The 21,234-nt window shown below is 34.1% G+C and overlaps 2 protein-coding genes and 2 long non-coding RNA genes across 5 annotated transcripts; 1 reads left to right on the top strand and 3 right to left on the bottom strand.

The window, feature by feature from the left end:
• Positions 1-2,277: 2,277 nt before the first annotated feature.
• On the bottom strand, positions 2,278-3,485 carry LOC146909167 (uncharacterized). Of its 2 annotated transcripts, none has more exons than XR_015019044.1 (3): positions 3,173-3,485; positions 2,674-2,786; positions 2,278-2,528 (listed from the first exon to the last, which is right to left on the bottom strand). It is a non-coding gene; the product is annotated as an uncharacterized LOC146909167 (long non-coding RNA). The 2 variants fall into 2 exon arrangements; XR_015019045.1 differs by having other exon boundaries at positions 2,674-2,782.
• A 1,462-nt stretch (positions 3,486-4,947) lies between these two features.
• On the bottom strand, positions 4,948-7,318 carry LOC146909166 (uncharacterized). Its single transcript, XR_015019046.1, has 3 exons — positions 7,182-7,318; positions 5,194-5,278; positions 4,948-5,093 (listed from the first exon to the last, which is right to left on the bottom strand). It is a non-coding gene; the product is annotated as an uncharacterized LOC146909166 (long non-coding RNA).
• Positions 7,319-13,683: 6,365 nt separating this feature from the next.
• On the bottom strand, positions 13,684-14,115 carry LOC146909165 (uncharacterized). The gene has a single exon (XM_085729332.1). The coding sequence runs from the start codon at positions 14,113-14,115 to the stop codon at positions 13,684-13,686; it is 432 nt and encodes a 143-aa protein (XP_085585458.1).
• A 1,852-nt stretch (positions 14,116-15,967) lies between these two features.
• LOC146909164 (protein AUXIN SIGNALING F-BOX 2-like) lies at positions 15,968-19,384 on the top strand. The gene is made up of 3 exons (XM_085723467.1): positions 15,968-16,979; positions 17,696-18,191; positions 18,437-19,384. Exons 1-3 carry the CDS (start codon positions 16,528-16,530, stop codon positions 19,202-19,204), a joined length of 1,716 nt encoding a protein of 571 aa, XP_085579593.1. The 5' UTR covers positions 15,968-16,527; the 3' UTR covers positions 19,205-19,384.
• Positions 19,385-21,234: the final 1,850 nt, after the last annotated feature.

Raw genomic sequence — 21,234 nt, 5'->3', positions numbered from 1 at the left:
ATAAACACAATAAAAATGAGTGTTAGTGGCTTAAAAAAAAGGCCTTTAAGATTACATATCCATTTTAGAAGCAACTATATTTCAATAAAAATGTTAGTGGTCTAGTGGTAAAAGCTCTAAGGTGTTGTTATGGGTAGTTGGTTCAATTCCTTGCAAAACAATTTTTAAAAAAAAATATATTTAGACCCGCCAAAAAGGGCGGGATTAGGGTTAATTAAGGTTGATTGGAGAATATCTAACCTTTATATATATATATATTCGTTCATTTATAAAAATGAAAAAGATTCGTTAGGATTTTTATAGAATTTTTCAAGCATGTGATAGTTTTTTTTTTTGTTTTTTTAAGGAATGTGATAGTTTTTTGTTTCTTTTGTTTTTAGGGAGGTATGTGATAGTTTTATTTTCACGGGATATACCACGTAATAATTTGATTTATTTTTAATTTAGAAAAATATTGATTTACATTATGTCAACGTGTGGAAAGACGGGCATTCACATAGCCGTCTTTTCGTTTTTTTTATTACGCTAAGACATATAGATTATGAACCATATTTTATATAAAAAAGTTTATATAGATTAAAATTATAAGCATAAATATTTATGAATTTCAAATGTAACAAACAAAATTGTTTAAGGTATAGTTTGAATAACAAAAGTCAGCCTAAAATCCTCTATTGTTTATAAATATAGTACAAATATATCATTAATAACTAGACTGATGACCCGTGCGCCGCACGGGTCTTATGAGTTGTAATACATGAGTCATTTAGATTTAAAATGATAGTATTTTTCTAAAAATTGAAAAAGCATGGATAGATTTGAAATAATTAATATGATTTCAAAAAATCAATGTTTAGAGACCGTGCAACAAAGGAATGTGACCATTTAATTTTTTTGTTTAGCATATTCTTGTGACTGTAATTTAGAATACTATAATAAATAACTAACCAAGGGACGTACACCTAATTTAGATTTATCATCAATGTCATCTAAAGAACCATTGTGACAAACAGTGGTGTTGTTTTTGGCAAAACACAGTCGCATCTTAATAAACAAGTAGCATTTGCTTACTAGCGGTGCGGGTCAATAAACATAGCCGTGTTGGTCCCTCCTCGGAAAAACTTGTGCCCTTGTAACGCTGCGGGGCGACTAGCATTTGCTTACTAGCGGTGCCGGTCAATAAACATAGCCGTGTTGGTCCCTCCTCGGAAAAACTTGTGCCCTTGTAACGCTGCGGGGCGACTAGCATTTGCTTACTAGCAGTGCAGGTCAATAAACATAGCCGTGTTGGTCCCTCATCAGAAAAACTTGTGCGTCTCTTTAATTTTCATGCTTAGTGAAGCGGAGTCGGCGTTGTTGGATGCTTCCATATGCCTGCGTGCCTTGGCATTGTGGGGTGTGGGATGTTCTGCGATGTTGGTTCTTGCAGACGCGAGGGCATGTGAGTGGTAGCGTGGATGTTTGTGCTTGCTGGCTCAATGCTTTGGCTTTGAACGGTTTGCATATGATCCTGATCATTTTTCATTGTTGACTTTGTGTCTTCGATGTTTGTCCGTTGTTCCTGTTCGGTTTACCTCCAAATTGGTACGCTAGTGGCTTGTTAGACTTTGAACCATCCCACACCATTGCTTGGTGTTGCGGTGACTTTTGAATTTATACGTATGCTCCGCTTAGATCTACTTAGTAATCAATAGCTATGAAGATTAGTATAATATAAATTATAAGTACAACAAAAACAGAAATAGCTAGCTCATCCAAAACATTCAAAGATTACTTTAAAAAGGAAGTGAGATTACATTATGGATCTTAAAATAGAGAAGATAAACCAAACATACTTTGCCCATGATAAAAACAAAACATCTACGAAAATTGCAAAAAGAAAACACATTATATTGGATCACAAAGTTCGGCCAATTGTGCGAAAAGAAAGTACATTTGTATTAGTCACTTAATGTTTACATAGTACAATTTATCAGAGAAGCTCAACTCGAGCAACTTGCCTATACTTATCAGTAAACTGAGTCAAACCTAAAAAAATCAATAGTGTCTCTGGCAGAGCTAGGTAGACTGTTTCTATGATCAATTAAGCTCTTGAGTCCAGCGAGTATGTCTCTCTTCCGTTCATTGAATGGTTGGGATGCTCATTTTCAGATTGTGTCATGACTATTGTGGAGGACCTCTTAACGGAGGCGTGTATATTCTTTGGATAACATTCACATTTGTGGCAAAAAAACCATTGGACGAATCTACCTCCTATTGAGAAAACACAAACCTAACAAAAATAAATGGAAGTTGATATCTTATTAACAAATACTCACAACCATCTTAAAAAAAATAAAATAATAATACTCTGCAACCACAGAAGTTGAAATCTTGTTAACATGCTCGCCATATTTCCTCCAAGGTAGGAGTTAACATATATACATTGAATGAAAGTTGATATCTTATCAATAAATACTCAAAAACATGTAGCCTTGCAGAATGCATCATTTGCTTAAATGCTCCAGTTAATCCATAAGTAATTTCTCCTGCAATAAGGGTTAAATAGTATACTAAGTCAACTTAATTTTGAACAGAAACCATTACTCATATTCTACTGATGGGCTAATATCAAAAGAAAAAAGTTATAGAAAAGGGATTAAGGTAAGATATAGTGTGAAGGACCTTGTTTACCTATACAGAGAATAACCCTTCATTTAGCTTCTGCTCTAAATTTTGCAATCACTTTTAGCCCACTCCTGCTTTGGAATTTTCTTTCCTGTAATCTTCTCCGTCTTAGAATCTACCTTTTAAACAGATATATATCATTTAAAAACAACAATCTCATAATGAAGCTAAGGAGAAAAGAAAACAAACGAAGAACATGATGGATGAAATTTTCAAACAATAGTAATGCACTTTTAATAGTTTCATAGAAAATAAACCTTATGAAACTCAGGTACACAAAAAACATACAATTTAATGGAAATCCAAACTTCTCTTAAGTTTAGAAATTACAACATCTGATTGGTGCTTCCATGACAACAACAAAATTGCAATAGAAAAGAGAGGTTTGGGATGATTTACCAATTCTTTACATCACATCTGATCAAACATTACCTGAGTTATATCAATCATTTACTATTTGCAATTAGTTTTAGATTTAGAATGTACATTAAAACTTCAAAATTACATTGGATGAATTTAATGCAGCATAAATGATGGCTTGCCCATGTCTGAATCAGGATTGTTCACCAAAGGACCTGTAACATCATAAAGTGTTAAAAACTAATCAAAGATAGTGAAATCAGATGTCAAGCAGTGATAGGACAATAGGAACTGAAACATCGTCTGCATATCAAGAAATCAACCAAAAAGTACGTAATCCAATCCAAAATTAACTGATGAGTGAAGACATGACTATGTGAACTGCCAATCGTAAATAAACTCCAAATCTTGTGTGATTGGCAAGATAAGTCATTAAAAAAATAACTCACAAACCCACATTACCTTACCTGCACTTTTAGGAAACCTCACACAAAGAATAAAATTCAATGAAAGAAGAGAGTAAGCAATGATATACCAATGTAATGAATGTGGATATGATGATAAAGCCCTGTTAAAGGCGGGATAACTTGCCAATTCAAAATCTGGTAATTTAGTAATACCAAAATAATTTATTCCAACGATTTCAAATATAAAGCAGTGTCATGAATTTGAATCAGACATGTAAGATTCACTGAAACATCAACAATACATTTGAACAAATTTAAAACAACAACAAAGAAAAAGAAAACAAATACCTTAGAGAAGTAAACATGAGAGAACAAAAATCATTTTGGAAAATAAATCGACCAAAGGAAGAAAGAAAAATAATAGATGAAAACATCCAGTGAGTTGCAGAGAGAAAGAGGATCGGTACATATATTGTTATAGTTGGGAGAAAAAGGAGTGAACCGACTCCTAGGAAAAAGGAGTGAACAGCCAGTGAGTTAGATGAATAATTATCTAGCAGATTCAATTAGCAAAATTCTTGTTGTGCACAGGAGCAGACTTTAGATTTGAGAATCAACAAACAGAGATTGCAATTTTCAATAATAAAAATTGGAAGGAAACAATTAATCATAGAATCTGATAAAGTAAAATAAAATAAAATAACAGCAAACGCAGTGGCATCAGATAAGTTGTCTTTGACTACAAAGATGTCTTCTTATCAAACAACATTTGATTCTAAAACTCCGGCTTCATAATATGGTAGTGGTTTTAAAATGTTTAAACATAGAAAACCAAACTCTTAAGAAAAATAAAAAAAGGAAGTGAGTTCAATGTTCTCATAGCATCTTTCTATAGATTTTCAAGCTCACTTTGCAATACCAGACTCAAATTATTTGCCATTATTAGAACAGAAACTAAAATAACCAGCATAAGTAACAAAAAAAAAAAGTAAAGTACAAAGCTTAACAACATAAAAAACACACAAAACGCATTATCTCTTATTAGAAATTCTATAAAACAGAAATTAACAACCTCATTTAGTTCTTTACCTATTTCTAACTAAAGCTCAAAATTTCTCAAATCAAAAATTAACAATCGAGCATTAACATCATGAAAAACACACAAAAAGGCATTATCTCTTATTAGAAATTCTATAAAATAGTCTCCAACGACTTTTCATTGTAAATTTTATTTCACATATAGATTTATATTTCTGAATAATATAGATGTTAGTCATAGCCTTTTTGACTACATAATTACGCCATTTATTGTGTACATTGCCTTTGCTAACCTCCACTCTAAAAATCACTTCCTTGTCCAAAAAACAATGGATAGTCACCTTGTGGATTTGTCTAAAAATAAGGTACAATCGTAAACAACATATATTAGCTATGAGAATCATCGTATTAATATTTTATAATAATATAACTTAATCATATTAAAGGAAAAAATATCGGTATCAATTACCTTCTCATTTGTATTGAGCAAAAAGCACAAAAGTTGTTGATCCATTATCGTCTATTATGTGCAGCTTGAACCTAACACGTTTTTTTTTACTGTATTATTGTGCATACATCTGATTGATTCCCTGAGTCAATTCAATGTCTCCATTGTTCATCCTACCATATATGAAAGGTTATGAAAGAAATATCAATTTATTTTTCTTATAGAAAACAGCAAGATTGTAAAACTAACGGTGGATATCATGATTGATTGTACCTATTCTTATAGTCCTCAACTTTAGGTAAATTACCATTTATCATGACTTTTGAACCAAAAAAGGAATTTGAAACACCCATAGCACCTAAAACACATACAGAAGATTCAACGTATTAGTTTTTAATAAATCCTTCATGATAAACAAAGTTACTGCATATTTAGGAAAACACATTTGCTCGAAAAAAGAAAAAAAAAGTAAAACACATGCTTGGTACGTACCTAAATAATTTCTCAACTTGCAGAACTGAAGGATTAAGATTACAGGGGACAACATACATGCGTTGCAAAATAGGAATTTAGTTTTTCAGCAAATTCACTCCATAGAGACAATGAAGTCGATTGTGCCTGAACGAAAAACAAATATCATTCGATCCTATAAATACAATAATTGACTACCTATTAATTTTGAAAGGTAAAGTAAAAGCCCATAAAAAAAAAACCTATAATTCCATCCAATCATGTCAAATTGAAGGAATGAAAAGAAAATGATATGATAAGAGAAACCTAAGACAAAGGGTAACTTGAAATTCAAAACAATATATTTTTTGAATGAATTAAAATATTAATAAAAACTCTGCCTCATGCATCATAGAAAGACACGTCTAGTCGTCTACCACCTTATATGAAGGGTTACAAAGGGCTCACACGATCATGTGCTCGAAAGGAACAATACACCACACAAAGTCAACCAATGGCAAGGCGAGCAAATAAAATACCAAAATTTTCTGCCAAAGATATGCCATAAAGACCAATACATGAACCATAAAGCAACCATGTACACACCCAAGGACTCAAACAAACAAAAATAAAAGCAAAGCTGAACTTTCTGCTGCACCAAAACACCACCAAAACCAGAAAATTAGCAGCATGGCAGTCGGCAGATATGTTTGCTGCACCAAAACCAAAAAATAATACACACAAACTGACACCTACCAACATTCTTGGTTATCCGAAACATATGATAGAAAACAATAACCTGAAAACCTCCTGCAAACATATCAACAACAGCATTGCAGAAACCAAACAAAGCTTGATTCACAAATCACACCACCCGCGTCTTGTCATCGAAGATCCTTCCTTTGCTAGACAATCAACCATTTGATTTGCTTTCATTAGGACATGGAAAAATTCAATATCTTTCATAACCAGCATCAGATTTTTTTTAATTTGTTACAGGGGTGTTAATGAAACAAATGAAACCATACTAATACAACTTATCAAAAACTTCTGTGGGAAATAAAACCATGGGAACACAACACCTCAAACCACCGCAACACCGACACCAAAATTACACAGAACATATTTTAGCTTCTAAGTAAGAATGTGAATAAGCATCAATAAGCATATGTATGTAATATCAATAAACATTTGAAGGAAAAAAAAGCTGAAAAATGCAACAAAAAAAAAATATCAGTGCCAAGAATATAGATTGTGACATATGAAGAAAAAGAGATGAACATCGAAGTTAAAAAAAAGAGAAACAAAACTTGCTTTATGGTGGCACAACAATATGGCTTAGATACCAATACCATAACTTGCTATGATCAATATGTAGTTATGAAAAGAACCAAACAACAATACAGTGGCACAACAATTAAGATAACATAGCTTATTATTATGTTATTAGTCATCTAAGTCTCATAGAAATGAACAAAATTGCAGCACCAAATCTGAAAGGAAAACACAAAACGAAATTAGTAAAGTAAATACAATTCTTAAATAAATAAAAAACCACAAAATTTCATTGTTTCTATACCTTATTTGGTTGAATACATAGAACATAAAAATCATACATATTGCCGTGAACAATTCTAAATGGAGAGAAAAGAAAAGACATCAATGCAGAATGTGACAGTAGTGGAGATGATTTCAAAGCCTAAATTTAATAAAACACACATTTTTAACCCAAAACTAACGTGAGTGGTGAAATCCAACGAGACGTTTCATCAAACATGTAAAAGGAGAAGAAATTGAACCAAAAAACTTACTCTAAATCAGAATTTGAAGATGAGCAAAAAAAATATTACTCATGTTTCTCAAGTTTCCGAATCTAAACTACATCTAATGAGAAAGCTTGAGAGGAAGCCTTAGTGATGTGCACAACTTCATAGATAGGATAATCAAGACTTGGCATGAGTGTACAGAAGAGATTGTATGCATATCAAGGGTGGCCATGGAAAAGTGGAATTTTCAGGAATAGAAAATATGGGTTTAGGGTTGCAGCAGGTTGTCCTCTCATCCATTGTTTTCAACTCACGATGGGTTACTGAGAGAAAGAAGGGTCTATTGAAACTTCAGTAGAAACTGTTGAGATGCCTCGGAATATGAAAGAGTGAAATTGAGATGTCATACAAAATTCTAAATTGTGGAAGAAGCGCACTATAGAATAGAGGGATGTGTGGAGATTGATAATCTTGATAACAAAATTCGGCCAAAATTATAGCAAACTTCATAACAAAATTCGGCTGGCCAAAATTATAGCAAACTTGATAACAAAATTCGGCTGACATTAAGCAAGATGATCAATGGCTAAAATTGAATGATGCCTAAATGTGCAAGATCCAATGGCTCAGAAAAGTGGAGGGAAAAATGGGGGGGGGGGGGGGGGAATATTAGGGTTAGGGATAGCTTTATGAAATAGTTGTTTCGGAAAACAGAAGAGATAAATATAAAATAGTTGTTTCGGAAAAATAGGGCTATGGATAAATATGAAATAGTTGTATGGCCAATTTGTTTCGGAAGTAGAGATAAATATGAAATTGTTGTTTCGGAAAATAGAAGAGATAAATATGAAATAGTTGTTTCGGAAAATAGAAGAGATAAATATGAAATATGATCGATGGCTAAAATTGAATGGCGCCTAAATGTGCAAGATCCAATGGATTAGAAAAGTGGAGGAAAAAATGGGGGAAAAAAAATTAGGTTTAGGGTTAGCTTTACGGGTTAAGCTTTAGTAAATAAGATTGTAACAAAAAAAATATCATTAATAAGTGTACAACAACTTGTCAAAAAAAAAATCTACAGAAACAATAGATATATACAAACGATGACACAACAGGATATGAATAAAAAGCTTATCAGCGAGGAGAAATATTAGGGATTGCTTCATTTTAGAAGGAATTTGTTAGTTTAAATTGGTGCGCTGCATTTTAGATGGAATTTGTTAGGATAAATTGCTGCTAATCTAATGCAGAATTTTAGAGGGAAATTATTAGGTTAAGTTGCTGCAGACCTAATAAAATTAATAAATAAGGATAAATAAGGATAAAAAGCATGAAATTAGTGGGCATGAAATTGGTGCGATGCATTTTTTTAGATGGAATTCATTATGTTAAATAATTGCAAACCTAAAAGTGTAGAAAATATTTGATTCAAAAAAAAAGGAGGATATGAATGAAATTTGTTAGGTTAAAAAATAAGGATTCGGCTGGCCAAAATTATAGCAAACTTGATAAAAAAAAATCGGCTGGCATTAAGTAAGATGATCAATGGCTAAAATTGAATGGCGCGCCTAAATGTGCAAGATCCAATGGCTCAGAAAAGTGGAGGGAAAAATGGGGGGGAAAATATTAGGGCAACAATAGCTTGAGGGGTTAAGCTTTAGTAAGTTAGGGTAGAAAATATTTGCTTCATAAAAAAAAAAAGGCAAGAGGATAGGAATAAAATTGGTGCGATGCATTTTTTTAGATGGAATTTGTTATGTTAAATAATTGCAAACCTAAAAGTGTAGAAAATATTTGATTCAAAAAAAAAAGGAGGATATAAATGAAATTTGTTAGGTTAAAAAATAAGGATTCGGATGGCCAAATTATAGCAGACTTGATAACAAAATTCGGCTGGCATTAAGTAAGATGATCAATGGCTAAAATTGAATGGCGCCTAAATGTCTTAGATCCAATGGCTCAGAAAAGTGGAGGGAAAATGGGGGGAAAATATTAGGGCAACAATAGCTTGAAGGGTTAAGCTTTAGTAATTAAGATTAATAAATAAGGATAAGGATGTCAAAAAAAAAGGCATGAAATTAAAAAAAAAATAAAAAAAAAAGTGTAAAATTCTTGACAAAAAAAAAGTATAAAATAAAAGGATCATACGTGATCATTGATATGGTAGAAAATATTTTCTTAAAAAAAAAAGGCAAACGGATAGGAATGAAATTGGTGTGCAATGCATTTTTTTTAGATAGAATTTGTTAGGTTAAATAATTGCAAACCTAATAAAGCAAATGAGCGGGAAAAAATTAGGTTAAGTTGCTGCAGACGTAACAAAATTAATAAATAAGGATGTCAAAAAAAAGGCATGAAATTAAAAAAAAAATCCAAAAAAAAAGTGTAAAATTCTTGACCAAAAAATAAAATAAAATAGAAGGATCATACGTGATCATTGATATGATAGAAAATATTTTCTTAAAAAAAAAAAAGGCAAGCGGATAGGAATGAAATTGGTGTGCAATGTATTTTTTTAGATGAAATTTGTTAGGTTAAATAATTGCAAACCTAATAAAGCAAATGAGCGGAAAAAAATTAGGTTAAGTTGCTGCAGACGTAACAAAATTAATAAATAAGGATACTGCTGTATGAGAAAAATAACCTTTTTATTTTAGAGAAGAAAAATAATAACCTAAAGTCTTTAGTTTCAAAGACTTTTTTTTATGATTAAATAGCTCTGAATTCTGATCATGCAATAATAATTATAGTTGTTGGACCATGAAGAAGAGTCTTTTTAAGTTGACCAGTCATGTTAGAATACGAAAAAACCATAAGTGAATTGTATAACATCTTTATTTAAAGACAAATGTTAACTTGTGCCCTCAAGGACACATGTTAAGGAACTTATTACTCCCTCCGTCCTATAATACATGACCTAGTTGACAATATACATCATTGACTTAACATACTTTGACCATATTTTTCTACTAATTCACAAAGATAAATAATATCATGTAAAATGTCGTTGGATTCGTCTCGATGAATATTTTTAAAATATTAAATTTTCTTAATTTTATTTAGTAGAGAATTGAAGATATTAAAGATAAAACATATGCATTGGTATGTGTGTCAGAGTCAACTAGGTCATCTAATATGGGACAGAGGAAGTATAGAATTATACGTATCAAAAGTCGTGCATTCAACTTTTGAAAAGTCAAAATATTATGATTTCTAATGCAAAGTTGATCTTTTTAGGTTCCTTAACATGTGCCCTTAGGGCACAAGTTAACATGACCCTTATTTAAAACCATAATTGGATTTACGGTGAGCTCTCATTATGGATGCTTTTGTTTCAACTTTAAAAAAAAATAGATTTTATGATAAAAAGAATCTAGAGATTTTTTTTAGAAATTTAAAAAAAAATTAAAGTTATTTTTGTTTGTCTACCATCCATAATTTTTTTTTTTTTTAAAATGAGTTTTAACTTGTATATGTGTTACCTCCTTATTGTTGAAAAAAAAATAGATTTTGAGAAAAACTAATCCTAATAGCTTTTCATTTTAGGATCAAAATATATTTTTTTTTTCTAAAATGATTTTTCTAAGAATCCTAAACAAACACTTAAAAATGAAAAAAGTGATTTTTTTTTTAAAAAAAAAAATCTTAAACAAACGAGGCATATATGTTGTTCAACCTCAACTCTTTCATCTAATGTGTAACCAAAAAAAAAAAATCTTTCATCTAATGTGAGAGTTTAACTCACACACTTTGACATATTACAACATCTCTTCCTTAAGTGTGAAACTCTCTACGTTCTTCATCCAACCTAAGAATTCTCTCTTGTTCCCCATAGAGTCAAATTGGGGCATGATGCCACTTGTTTGGTAGTCTCAGCTGGGGGCATCGAAGGCAACAACAAGTCAATGCTCTACAACCGCAAACAAGCGAGACGACACATCTCTATCCAAAACCTTATATATTTTGGGTTAATATGTGAAATTCAAGTCACTTGTGTAGTTGTTCTTGGTCTAATGTGGATAACCCCCGAGCTCTACTCGTGATCCAACAACAGTATTATATATGATTATTCGACAAGAGTTTAATCAACTTCTTGTATCGAAAGTTTTTCTGACAGTGGTGGTCATGCGTTGTGTCACATCGGTGCTTGTAACAACGACGGTGCAAGTATAAGAGTAAGATTTTGAAATATCATAAAATCTCAAAGAGTGTAACCCTGAATAGTTTGTTACATTGTATATTGTTGAATCTAAACATAAACCCAAACGTCAGCAACATAATCGATATCCAACTTATTCACGACACATCAAATGTATAGCACAAATTTCATACATTAAAAGCATCAAATTACAACTTTATAGCAACATCCGAGAATTAACATGAACACACATGCAAACACCATAATAAACATGGTATTCAAATTATCGACACATCATTAGAGATTGTCTAACACATTAAAATTATTCTAATTTGCCTTCTCCAAAACGGTATACAAAAACACAATTTAGTTCCTTCAAAAGAAACACAATTTAGTGGTCTTGCAAGCTAGAGATCATATAACATCCCTATTTAATATACCTAAACCCTCACCCATTATATTCTCTAATAAACCTCTTTGTACCTTAATTATTTAGTTCGGGTGTTTTGGAGGAGAGGAAATAGAAGGGAGCATTTTAATTTTTTGTTTTTGGTTCAATTATTATGAGGGGAGGGGAATGAAGGGGGGCAGATCTCTCCTAGCATCAATTTTTACTCCCCTCGAAATTGGAATTTTTGGGAGGGGAGGGAAGAAAGGATAAAATAAATCATTTGGTATATGGACAAAATTACCCTCATTTTTTTTTTTTGACAAGATGAGCTAAATTAGTTAATGATATGATTTCTCCATGTCCTCCTAGAGTTCCTACATATCGCTGTGGTTTGATGAACATCCTCGAATCATCTTGACTCTTAAAACAAACATGGGTATTAAATGAATAATTCTTATATCATTTAAAATATATAGATATTTTGTCTTCTCTGAGCTAAACTCATCCATTTTTTTTTTGTCAAGAAACTCATCCATTTTTATTAAGTATATTTTATTTATTTAATTTTATTAATAAATTTTAAATTAGTTGATAATTTTTTCAAAAAGTATAATATTTTTTAACAAAAATCAAATGAAAATAGAGTATTACTTTTTCCACCCTGCTGCCTTCTTGCGCGCCCTGCAAAAATTTCAAAAATACCCTTGGTTCGGATTTAGTTTTCCGAACCATATTGTTAGTGTTTCCGAAAAATAAAATATGGACGAATACAATATAAAATTTTGCGTCTTTCTTTGATGTCAAAGGTATCTGTTGACCGTCATATAACCCCCGCATAAGCTGCAATGCAATTGCAGGGGTCGTATGAACGGTCAACAATGACCATGACACCACAAACACACCTAAAAGCTACCTAAAAAACTATTTTTTTTTAAAGAAAATGTAAGAAAGGAGGTGAAGAAGAATGAAGGAAATTGGTGAAGATCCAAGCCTTTTTATAGCCTTGAATCAGTCATTGGTCTTAATTACAGTCAAATAAAACAAGTTTCACAACTTAAACCAGGCAAAAATCATTAAACACCCCACTAACCGTCCAAACCTTTGGAGAAACGTCATCGGCCAAAATGTAACTGAGGTATTCCGGAGTTTATATTCCGGAATGCATGAAGTGTGTCCGGATTTTATTATCCAGACTGCATCAGGCCCTTGTTTTCGTGGCGAATGGCATGGAAAAAAATAGAACAAAGGTACATAACATAAATAGAAGTAACATAAGACAAATAAAAAGTTAAAAAAACCATAATAACAGAAATGATGAATCTTTTAGATCTGCAACATAATGAAGAAAGGCGAGGTGTTTCAAGAGGATTTATTTGAGTTAGATCCTGCTGCCTTGCCAAATGACATATTCATCTGGCAGGCAACAGGATCTATCTCATAGAAACCTCTTGATATTCAAATATAGAGCAACCTCTTTGTATCTATATATTTTTGCCAGCATGCGGAGGATCTTCATCATGCGGATGCGGTCAAATAGAGAGCTATCTATTTGCGACCCCGTGAGAAAGATCCTCAGCTTAATGACAAAAAATTACATGGTTTTCTTTGGTGTGGTTGTGTGTTTTGATGGTATCGAAGTTGAAAACCGGAGATCACTTATTTATAGAGGTCCTTGGATGTTGTGGACCACATAAACTCTTGGTGCAATGTGGTCCATACAAAATGATCCTATGCTGAAGTATTCCAGATTTAGTAATCCGGAATTCACTTACGCCCTATGGGAATCTGGAGTTCATAATCCGGACTGCATATCATTGGTTATTTTATCGATATCTTTGACGTAAATTAAAATATAATGAAAGTTTAAATAATATATATATATATATATATATATATATATATATATATATATATATATATTATTCAAAACATAATGCAACAACATAATTCAACAACACATAACTAACACACAATTAAAACAACATAAACCACATGATTAATTAAAACATGACACATTATCACAGATCATCTAAACTGATTTCTTCATCTGGTCCCTCCAACAGAGCCCTGATCTCTTTGAAGTTCTTGGTCTGGTTCAAACTTTTCAGAATTTGTTCAGCAGATCTAACCAACGAGGCGTCCAACTCGATCAGTCCTCTAGTACTGTGCTGACCAAAGACAGAGAACATGGTTCTCACGTCGTCGTAGTTTGTGAGTTTCATCCGGCTGAACCGAAAAGATCCGGTTGAGTCGGAGAATGGACATCGATATTCAACACTGACCACATTCCTAGTGTCTCTGTGGTTGAGTTGACGGTTGATTTGATCAAGCTTATCCTTCAGCCTTGAGAGGGTGACATCGTTGCGAATCCTAAACAAATGGGGTTGTTTTCCCCCGGTGTAGTAGACTGCCGCTAGCTTGGTGTTCGGATCAAAGCCAAGGAATTCCATGATTTTTTTTCAGGTGTAGTTTACTTGTAATGAAAACAGGGACCCCTATTTATAAAGTTATCTGGGCGTTGTGGACCACATAAACTCTTGGTGCAATGTGGATCACACAAAAGAATCCAATGTTGATGCTTTCCGGATTTCAAAATTTGAACCATCCATCACCCTACAGAAAGGCCAAGTTTCCCTTTGTTTCACCATGATCGTATTTTTTCGGAAAATATAATCCGGAATCCACGTATGAATTTTGGATTACATATTCCGGACTGCATCATAAGCTTTTGGCCGGTGGTCTGCACCACAAAGAAAACGTTTTTCAAACGTTTTCAGCGGTGGTCAAGTTGAAAAACGTGTTTTTGCACGTTTTTGACTGTAATTATGGCTTTCCCACCTTTTTTTTAACCCTTCCTCCCTATAAATAGCCTTCATTTCATCACAATTTCCCACACCCTCTTCTCCTCTTCCTTCTACAACGATGTGTTTCTATCGTTGGACTTTCATAGAAAGAGGCCTATTTGGAAATCCATCAGGGGTTATATGATCGGTCAACGAGGAAGGGGTCAGTCTGGGTCAGAAGTTGGTCTGTCTCGGTGTAAGTTTGACCATCATGGTCTCTTGCTCCCTGGAGGCCCTTTGTGGCCCCTCTGTTTCCCTTTCAACAGCAAAGCTATTGGTATGTCCTATCAGTAGCGTTGTTTTCTTCTTCCCATCCTCCCTCTTTCCTCCACCCCTCTTTCCTCTCCACCAGTGGCTGGAGCCACTGGTATAGCTTACCCCCTCCCCCTTAGAAATAGTTTTAGGTTCTTATGTAATAAGATTCAAAATAGGTTTAGGTTCTTATGTAAAAAGTTTCAACATTTGTAATGTATTATTCGTATATTAATAAAATGACTTCTTTTTATCTTTGTGTTCTTTTCATTTCTGTTTTATATTTCTATTTGTAGTTATTTTACGAATTTGAAAGCTTAAAATGAAAAAATTCTGGAAAAAGATCGTTCCGGATTTTAAATAAATCTGGAAAATATTAACAATCAGTTCGGAAAACTAAATCCAGACCAGGGGTAAAAGTGGAAAAAAATAGGGCGCGCGAGAATAACATAGGGTGAGAAAAATAATACTCATGAAAATATTGATAGCGGCCAACTTGAAGTCCGATGAGCAAACCCGAACTGACCCGGTTTTTATATGGACCAAATGAGCTAGGAACAAAAAAAAACCAAGTGCATTTTGAGGTATGATCCGACCCAAAATGCGGGCTAATGAGCCATTAATCCGACCTATTTTTGACATCTCTAACTCTAGCCGATCTTCTCCATTTTTTACCCTTTTTTTTCTTTTCATTTTGTCTATTATATTGATTGATGTCCAATTATTGAATATATCAAAACTATAACAATGGAAAGGGAAAATAGAAACATTCTAACTCATACGGTAGTATATTAAATTCAACATCAAAATGCCCTGGTAAACATAATTTAGTTGGTATGATACATAAAATATGCAAAGTCCGGATTCGAACCTCGACCACCACAAAATTCAACATCAAAATATTTTCAAGTAACAAGAAAATAATTTATAATCCAACAATCGTTTTCTATTTGTCTGTTGCTATAATTTTTCCTAATCTCTCTCTTTGAAAACTCTCTTTTCGCAACAGAGTGCTATACTTTTGGCAGAGGGGTGGCTCACTTCGAAAGCAGTGACAAAGACACATGCATGTTCATCCACTCAACGGTCAAGATTCTCTCTGTATCCCATCATTATAATCCATCTCCACCGTTCGATTCATCTCTCTATCATTCTTTCTTTTAACCTAGTTCTATAACCCTAACCATGGTTAGTTAAATAATTCTTCACTCCACCATTTTCGCATCTCTCTCTCTCTCTCTCTCTAAAAAGCAAGTGCTTTTCTTCTTTTTCTCACTCTCTGAACTCATCTCATCTTCTGGTTTTTGTTCTATAATGTAATTATTGTTTCTGCAAAAGCTTAGATTTTCTTAGATCTATATTCTATCCAAGTTCAATTGCATCTTTCAGAAATCCAATTTCATCATCTCAATTTTTAATTTTTAATTTTTTTCATCTGCAACCGTATTTTCTCGAGAAAATTTGCGTTAATTTGGGAACTAACATGCAGATCCACGCTGAAAAATGTAATTTTTACAATTTTTATTAGTACCCTTTTGCCCCTTTAAATTATTTTCACTTTTTTTCTTCTAGATCTTTCATCATGTTCTAGATTTGAGTAAAGATCCGTTTTTTCCACTTCAATTTCAAAAGGGTATCTCTGTGTTTGTTTAGATCTTGGTTAATTCCACGTGTTTTCTATCTTTGTTTTTTATTGTTGAGAGAATGAAAATTTTCCACAAAGGTTGTGAAATTTGGATCTCTTGAGTGAGTGAGAGAGAAAAAAACATGAATTATTTCCCAGACGAGGTAATAGAACATGTTTTTGACTATGTGGTTTCACATAGTGACAGAAACTCTTTGTCTTTGGTATGCAAAAGTTGGTATAGAATAGAGAGATTTACAAGACAAAGAGTTTTCATAGGAAACTGTTACTCTATTAGTCCTGAGAGGTTGGTGGAGAGGTTTCCTGATCTGAAATCTTTAACTTTGAAGGGAAAACCTCATTTTGCTGATTTTAGTTTGGTTCCTCATGGTTGGGGTGGTTTTGTTTATCCATGGATTGAAGCACTTGCTAAGAATAAGGTTGGTTTGGAGGAACTTAGGTTGAAGAGGATGGTTGTGTCAGATGAGAGCCTTGAGCTACTTTCTCGTTCTTTTGTGAATTTTAAGTCTTTAGTTCTTGTTAGCTGTGAAGGGTTCACTACTGATGGCCTTGCTGCTGTTGCTGCTAATTGCAGGTTAGAAATTATAAATCTTGTGTTGTTAGTGTTTCTAATTTCTAATTATGACTGTTTTGATGTTAAGTATGTTTAAGAATTTGTTTTTGGTTTTATTGACTTTGTTTTTACCATATGGTGTTTGGATTTATCCGTACAATTTGATTTGATGGTTTTTATTTTTAGGATAGCTGTACGGTTCAAAGTATATTGCAGTTAAGTTCTGATTAGTGTTGTTTTTATCTTCTTGTACTATCAAATTTCTATTTTTTGATGGATTTTTGTTGGCTTGTGATTTCTGTGACATCCAGTTAGAGAATAAAAGTACACTTAGTTCAGCAAAATGGTTGGATGACTTTGGACTTAACTTTTACCCTATGTCTAGTTTTGTAGGCATTTGTAATGTTCTCCATTTAGAATGAAATAAAAAGTACTATTTTTAAGACCAAATAGATGTGCTTTTTTTTTTTGCTTGTGTTACATTTCAGAGGGAGTATCTTGAAATTTTGATCGATAATTCTTCAATTTATTATCAAGCTGTGAATGATTTATGACTTGCAGTTTTAGTTGGAAAATGTGTTCCTAGGGATTATCTTGTTTGTATGTGAAAAATATCTGGTCAGGGATAATTGTGTTGAGAAATGTTTTGTTTTGCTGATTGAGAGTTTTCTGTAGCATGTTGAGAATGTGTTCTTGACCTCCCATATCGAATGGCTTGTGCTTTTGTTGAAATGTAGGTCTCTTAGGGAGCTAGACCTGCAAGAGAATGAAGTTGAAGATCACAAAGGACAGTGGCTAAGTTGCTTTCCAGAAAGCTGCACATCACTTGTCTCTCTTAATTTCGCTTGCCTTAAAGGCGATATTAATTTGGGAGCACTTGAGAGACTTGTGGCAAGATCTCCTAACCTTAAGAGTCTAAGGTTAAACAGATCTGTGCCTGTCGATGCATTGCAAAGGATACTAATGCGAGCACCTCAACTAATGGATTTGGGAATTGGATCGTTTTTCCATGATCTCAATTCAGATGCCTATGCTAAGTTTAAGGCCACCATTCTTAAGTGCAAGTCAATAACCAGTCTGTCAGGGTTTTTGGAAGTGGCTCCTTTTAGCCTTGCAGCTATTTATCCAATTTGCCAGAACTTAACATCCTTGAACTTGAGCTATGCAGCAGGCATTCTGGGCATCGAGCTGATAAAACTTATTCGCCACTGCGGGAAACTACAGCGCTTATGGGTAACTATATCAAGCTTAAAGTCATTTCCTTTTACTTGTTACAGCATCCATTCAGTTTTAGTTGTCGTTTACTTGTTTTAGGTTATTTACACATACCAATTAATATAAATTTGCAACTCTTGATTTGATGAAATTATCGTTTTTATCTTCTAATAATCTTAATAATTTATCGTTCCAATCCACTTATTGCTCTCTCTCCAGTAAATACTCAAGGGTATTATTGACAACAATAATTAATGTTGCAGATAATGGATCGCATTGGAGACTTGGGACTAGGTGTTGTAGCTAGCACATGTAAAGAATTGCAAGAATTAAGGGTTTTCCCATCAGCTCCATTTGGAAACCAAGCAGCTGTTACCGAAAAAGGACTTGTAGCGATATCAATGGGATGTCCTAAGCTCCACTCATTACTCTACTTCTGTCACCAGATGACCAATGCTGCTCTCATAACAGTAGCCAAAAACTGCCCAAATTTTATCCGATTCAGGTTATGTATCCTTGACGCAACAAAACCTGACCCTGACACAATGCAGCCGCTAGATGAAGGTTTTGGGGCAATCGTGCAGTCTTGCAAGCGACTGAGGCGGCTATCACTCTCAGGTCAGTTGACGGACCAGGTCTTCCTTTACATTGGAATGTACGCTGAGCAGCTTGAAATGTTGTCTATTGCATTTGCTGGCGAGAGTGACAAGGGAATGCTCTATGTATTGAACGGATGCAAAAAGATTCGCAAGCTTGAGATTAGAGACTGTCCATTCGGAGACACGGCGCTTCTAACAGACATAGGGAAGTATGAAACAATGCGATCCCTTTGGATGTCGTCGTGCGAGGTGACTGTAGAAGCATGCAAGACATTAGCTAAGAAGATGCCGAGGTTGAATGTGGAGATCTTCAGTGAAAGTGAACAGGCAGATTGTTATGTGGAAGATGGGCAGAGAGTGGAGAAGATGTATTTGTATCGTACAGTGGCTGGGAAAAGGGAAGATGCACCCGACTATGTATGGACTCTGTAGGTGCATTTTAGGTTCAGTTTTATTTAATTTTTCTTATTATTAAGCTGTTTGTACTTTGTTTAGGCTGACTGATTAATGCAATTTTAGTCCCTCCGGATATTTAGTGGTTTTTACTTTGTTGTATTCTTGCACTTTACTAGTTTTTATACATAAATATTAGACGCCACTTCACTTCATTAATATGCTAATGTGTTCTTTTTATCCATGATTGATGATGCAAGAGCTCTCTAATGCTATTCTATTCTATCTTCTCCGTTCATCTTGTTTGTTGAACTGAAGCATATGATGAGACAAGCTGGCTTGCTTTTCCAAAACCAGTAGTGAAGTCTTCTGAGTGAATGCTCAAGAATCCACCTTTACAAACAATTGTGTGGATTGTGCGAAATATGCCTGTTTTATTGAGATTCTGTGTGTAGTAATTGTATACAACATCATCGCTGGCGACTCTATATTTTGGGAATACCAAATATCAAGTCTGTAAAAGTATGGACAGTTTCATAATTGAGCTCACTTTTTGTACATTTAACTAAGATTGTTGGGCCACATAAAGTAATGAAAACTTGCTTTCTTGAGGAGTTAATATGCGTGTTAAGTTAACTTAATGCTGTGATAACTTGCGGGGACTTTCAAGATGTTCTAGGACAACACGAGAGAGTGATTACAAGAAGCAAATCTGTCATCGTGAGCTTAGCTCAGATGGTTGGGACAATGCATAAAATATGCAAGGTCCGGGGTTCAAACCCCGGCCACTACAAAAAAAACAAGAAGCAAATCTAATAAACTCGAAGAAAAACATAGATCAACAATACACAACTGCTCAATATGAAAAGTAGGATTATTCATGAAGATAATCCCATCCACAGTGCATTCCGAGGTATTAGCTAACCTGATCGCTCTTCGTAAATATGGCTAATTCTAACATGCCAATCCTTCAGAGGCAGACACCGAATCTTTCTAATCAGACTTCTACCAATCATGCTTCAAATATCTCCCCCTCCGAAACTTTTAACCATCACCAACGAATCCATATGCAATTCCACAATAGCGTAACTTTTAGCCCGAGCTATATAAGCACCCGGTGAACCAATATTTTTAGCGAAACCTCCCAACTATTTCCCATATTCATTTCATCACACTTCCACAACCAGCAAACGTGCTTCATACATGTGAAGCACCATCGGCGTTAATGCAAATCCTTTAATGCAAATCCTGCCCTCTGGTGGCTGCCAACTCGCTTGAACACATACACAAGGATTTTACATCACCAAACCAATACTCACCTTATCCTTCATGAGCTCATTTACTGCAAAATGCTACGATAACGGAATACTGAACTTGCAAAATAAAGATCAAACTTACCTTTATTCCTCCATATCATAAAGGTGATAACACATAACTATCTACACAACACGCTATGCAAGCCTTCCGTCCAAGGACACATTAGCACCAATGTTCTTTGATAATCCACTCAAAGATACCTGAGTAGAAATCCAACCTACCATGAAGAGGAACCAAATGATTCCAAACAAAACTTATTCGCCACTCTACAATCTCAAAGGACATGTAACATAGTCTCCTCCACTCCCACACATTGATCACTATAAGTTGTTCCATGATCCCACTTGCCGCACAACTTATTCGCATGCAGCTTTCCATGCATCAATTGCCAAATAAACACCGACTCTCTCCGGAACATCTATCTTCCACACACACTTCCAACCCGGGTTCGAAGAGCTCGGATGATGACCTTGAAGCATATTGTAGTCACTCGAGACTGAAAATTACCAGGCATATTTCCCGGCCACACTCAACATCCACACCATCATCGCTACTAGGTGGAGGGATTAAAATAAGCCTCTCAACCAGAGCCGACAGTAGCACGTTCAACAAAGTGTTCACCTTCCAATTACCATCAATATCAACCAAATCAGGCACTTTGCAATGGATCACGCCGTGATGAATTTTCTCCATGCTATCAGCTAAGCAAGTTGAGTCTCCCAACCACCTGTCATTACAAGCCTTGACCGAGC

The sequence above is a fragment of the Medicago sativa genome, chromosome 7, assembly GCF_051527215.1.
Source record: "Medicago sativa cultivar Bolivia chromosome 7, Bolivia_mono, whole genome shotgun sequence".
In the NCBI taxonomy this organism is placed as follows: Eukaryota; Viridiplantae; Streptophyta; class Magnoliopsida; order Fabales; family Fabaceae; genus Medicago; species Medicago sativa.
The sequence above is the reverse complement of the archived record's forward strand: the minus strand, read 5'-3'. Positions and strand labels throughout refer to the sequence as shown.

Coding starts and splice junctions, on each gene's coding strand:
- LOC146909165 (XM_085729332.1), bottom strand. CDS start 14,115: ATGGAATTCCTTGGCTTTGATCCGAACACCAAGCTAGCGGCAGTCTAC.
- LOC146909164 (XM_085723467.1), top strand. CDS start 16,528: ATGAATTATTTCCCAGACGAGGTAATAGAACATGTTTTTGACTATGTG. Junction 16,980..17,695: donor GCTGTTGCTGCTAATTGCAG/GTTAGAAATTAT, acceptor GTTGAAATGTAG/GTCTCTTAGGGAGCTAGACC. Junction 18,192..18,436: donor GGAAACTACAGCGCTTATGG/GTAACTATATCA, acceptor TTAATGTTGCAG/ATAATGGATCGCATTGGAGA.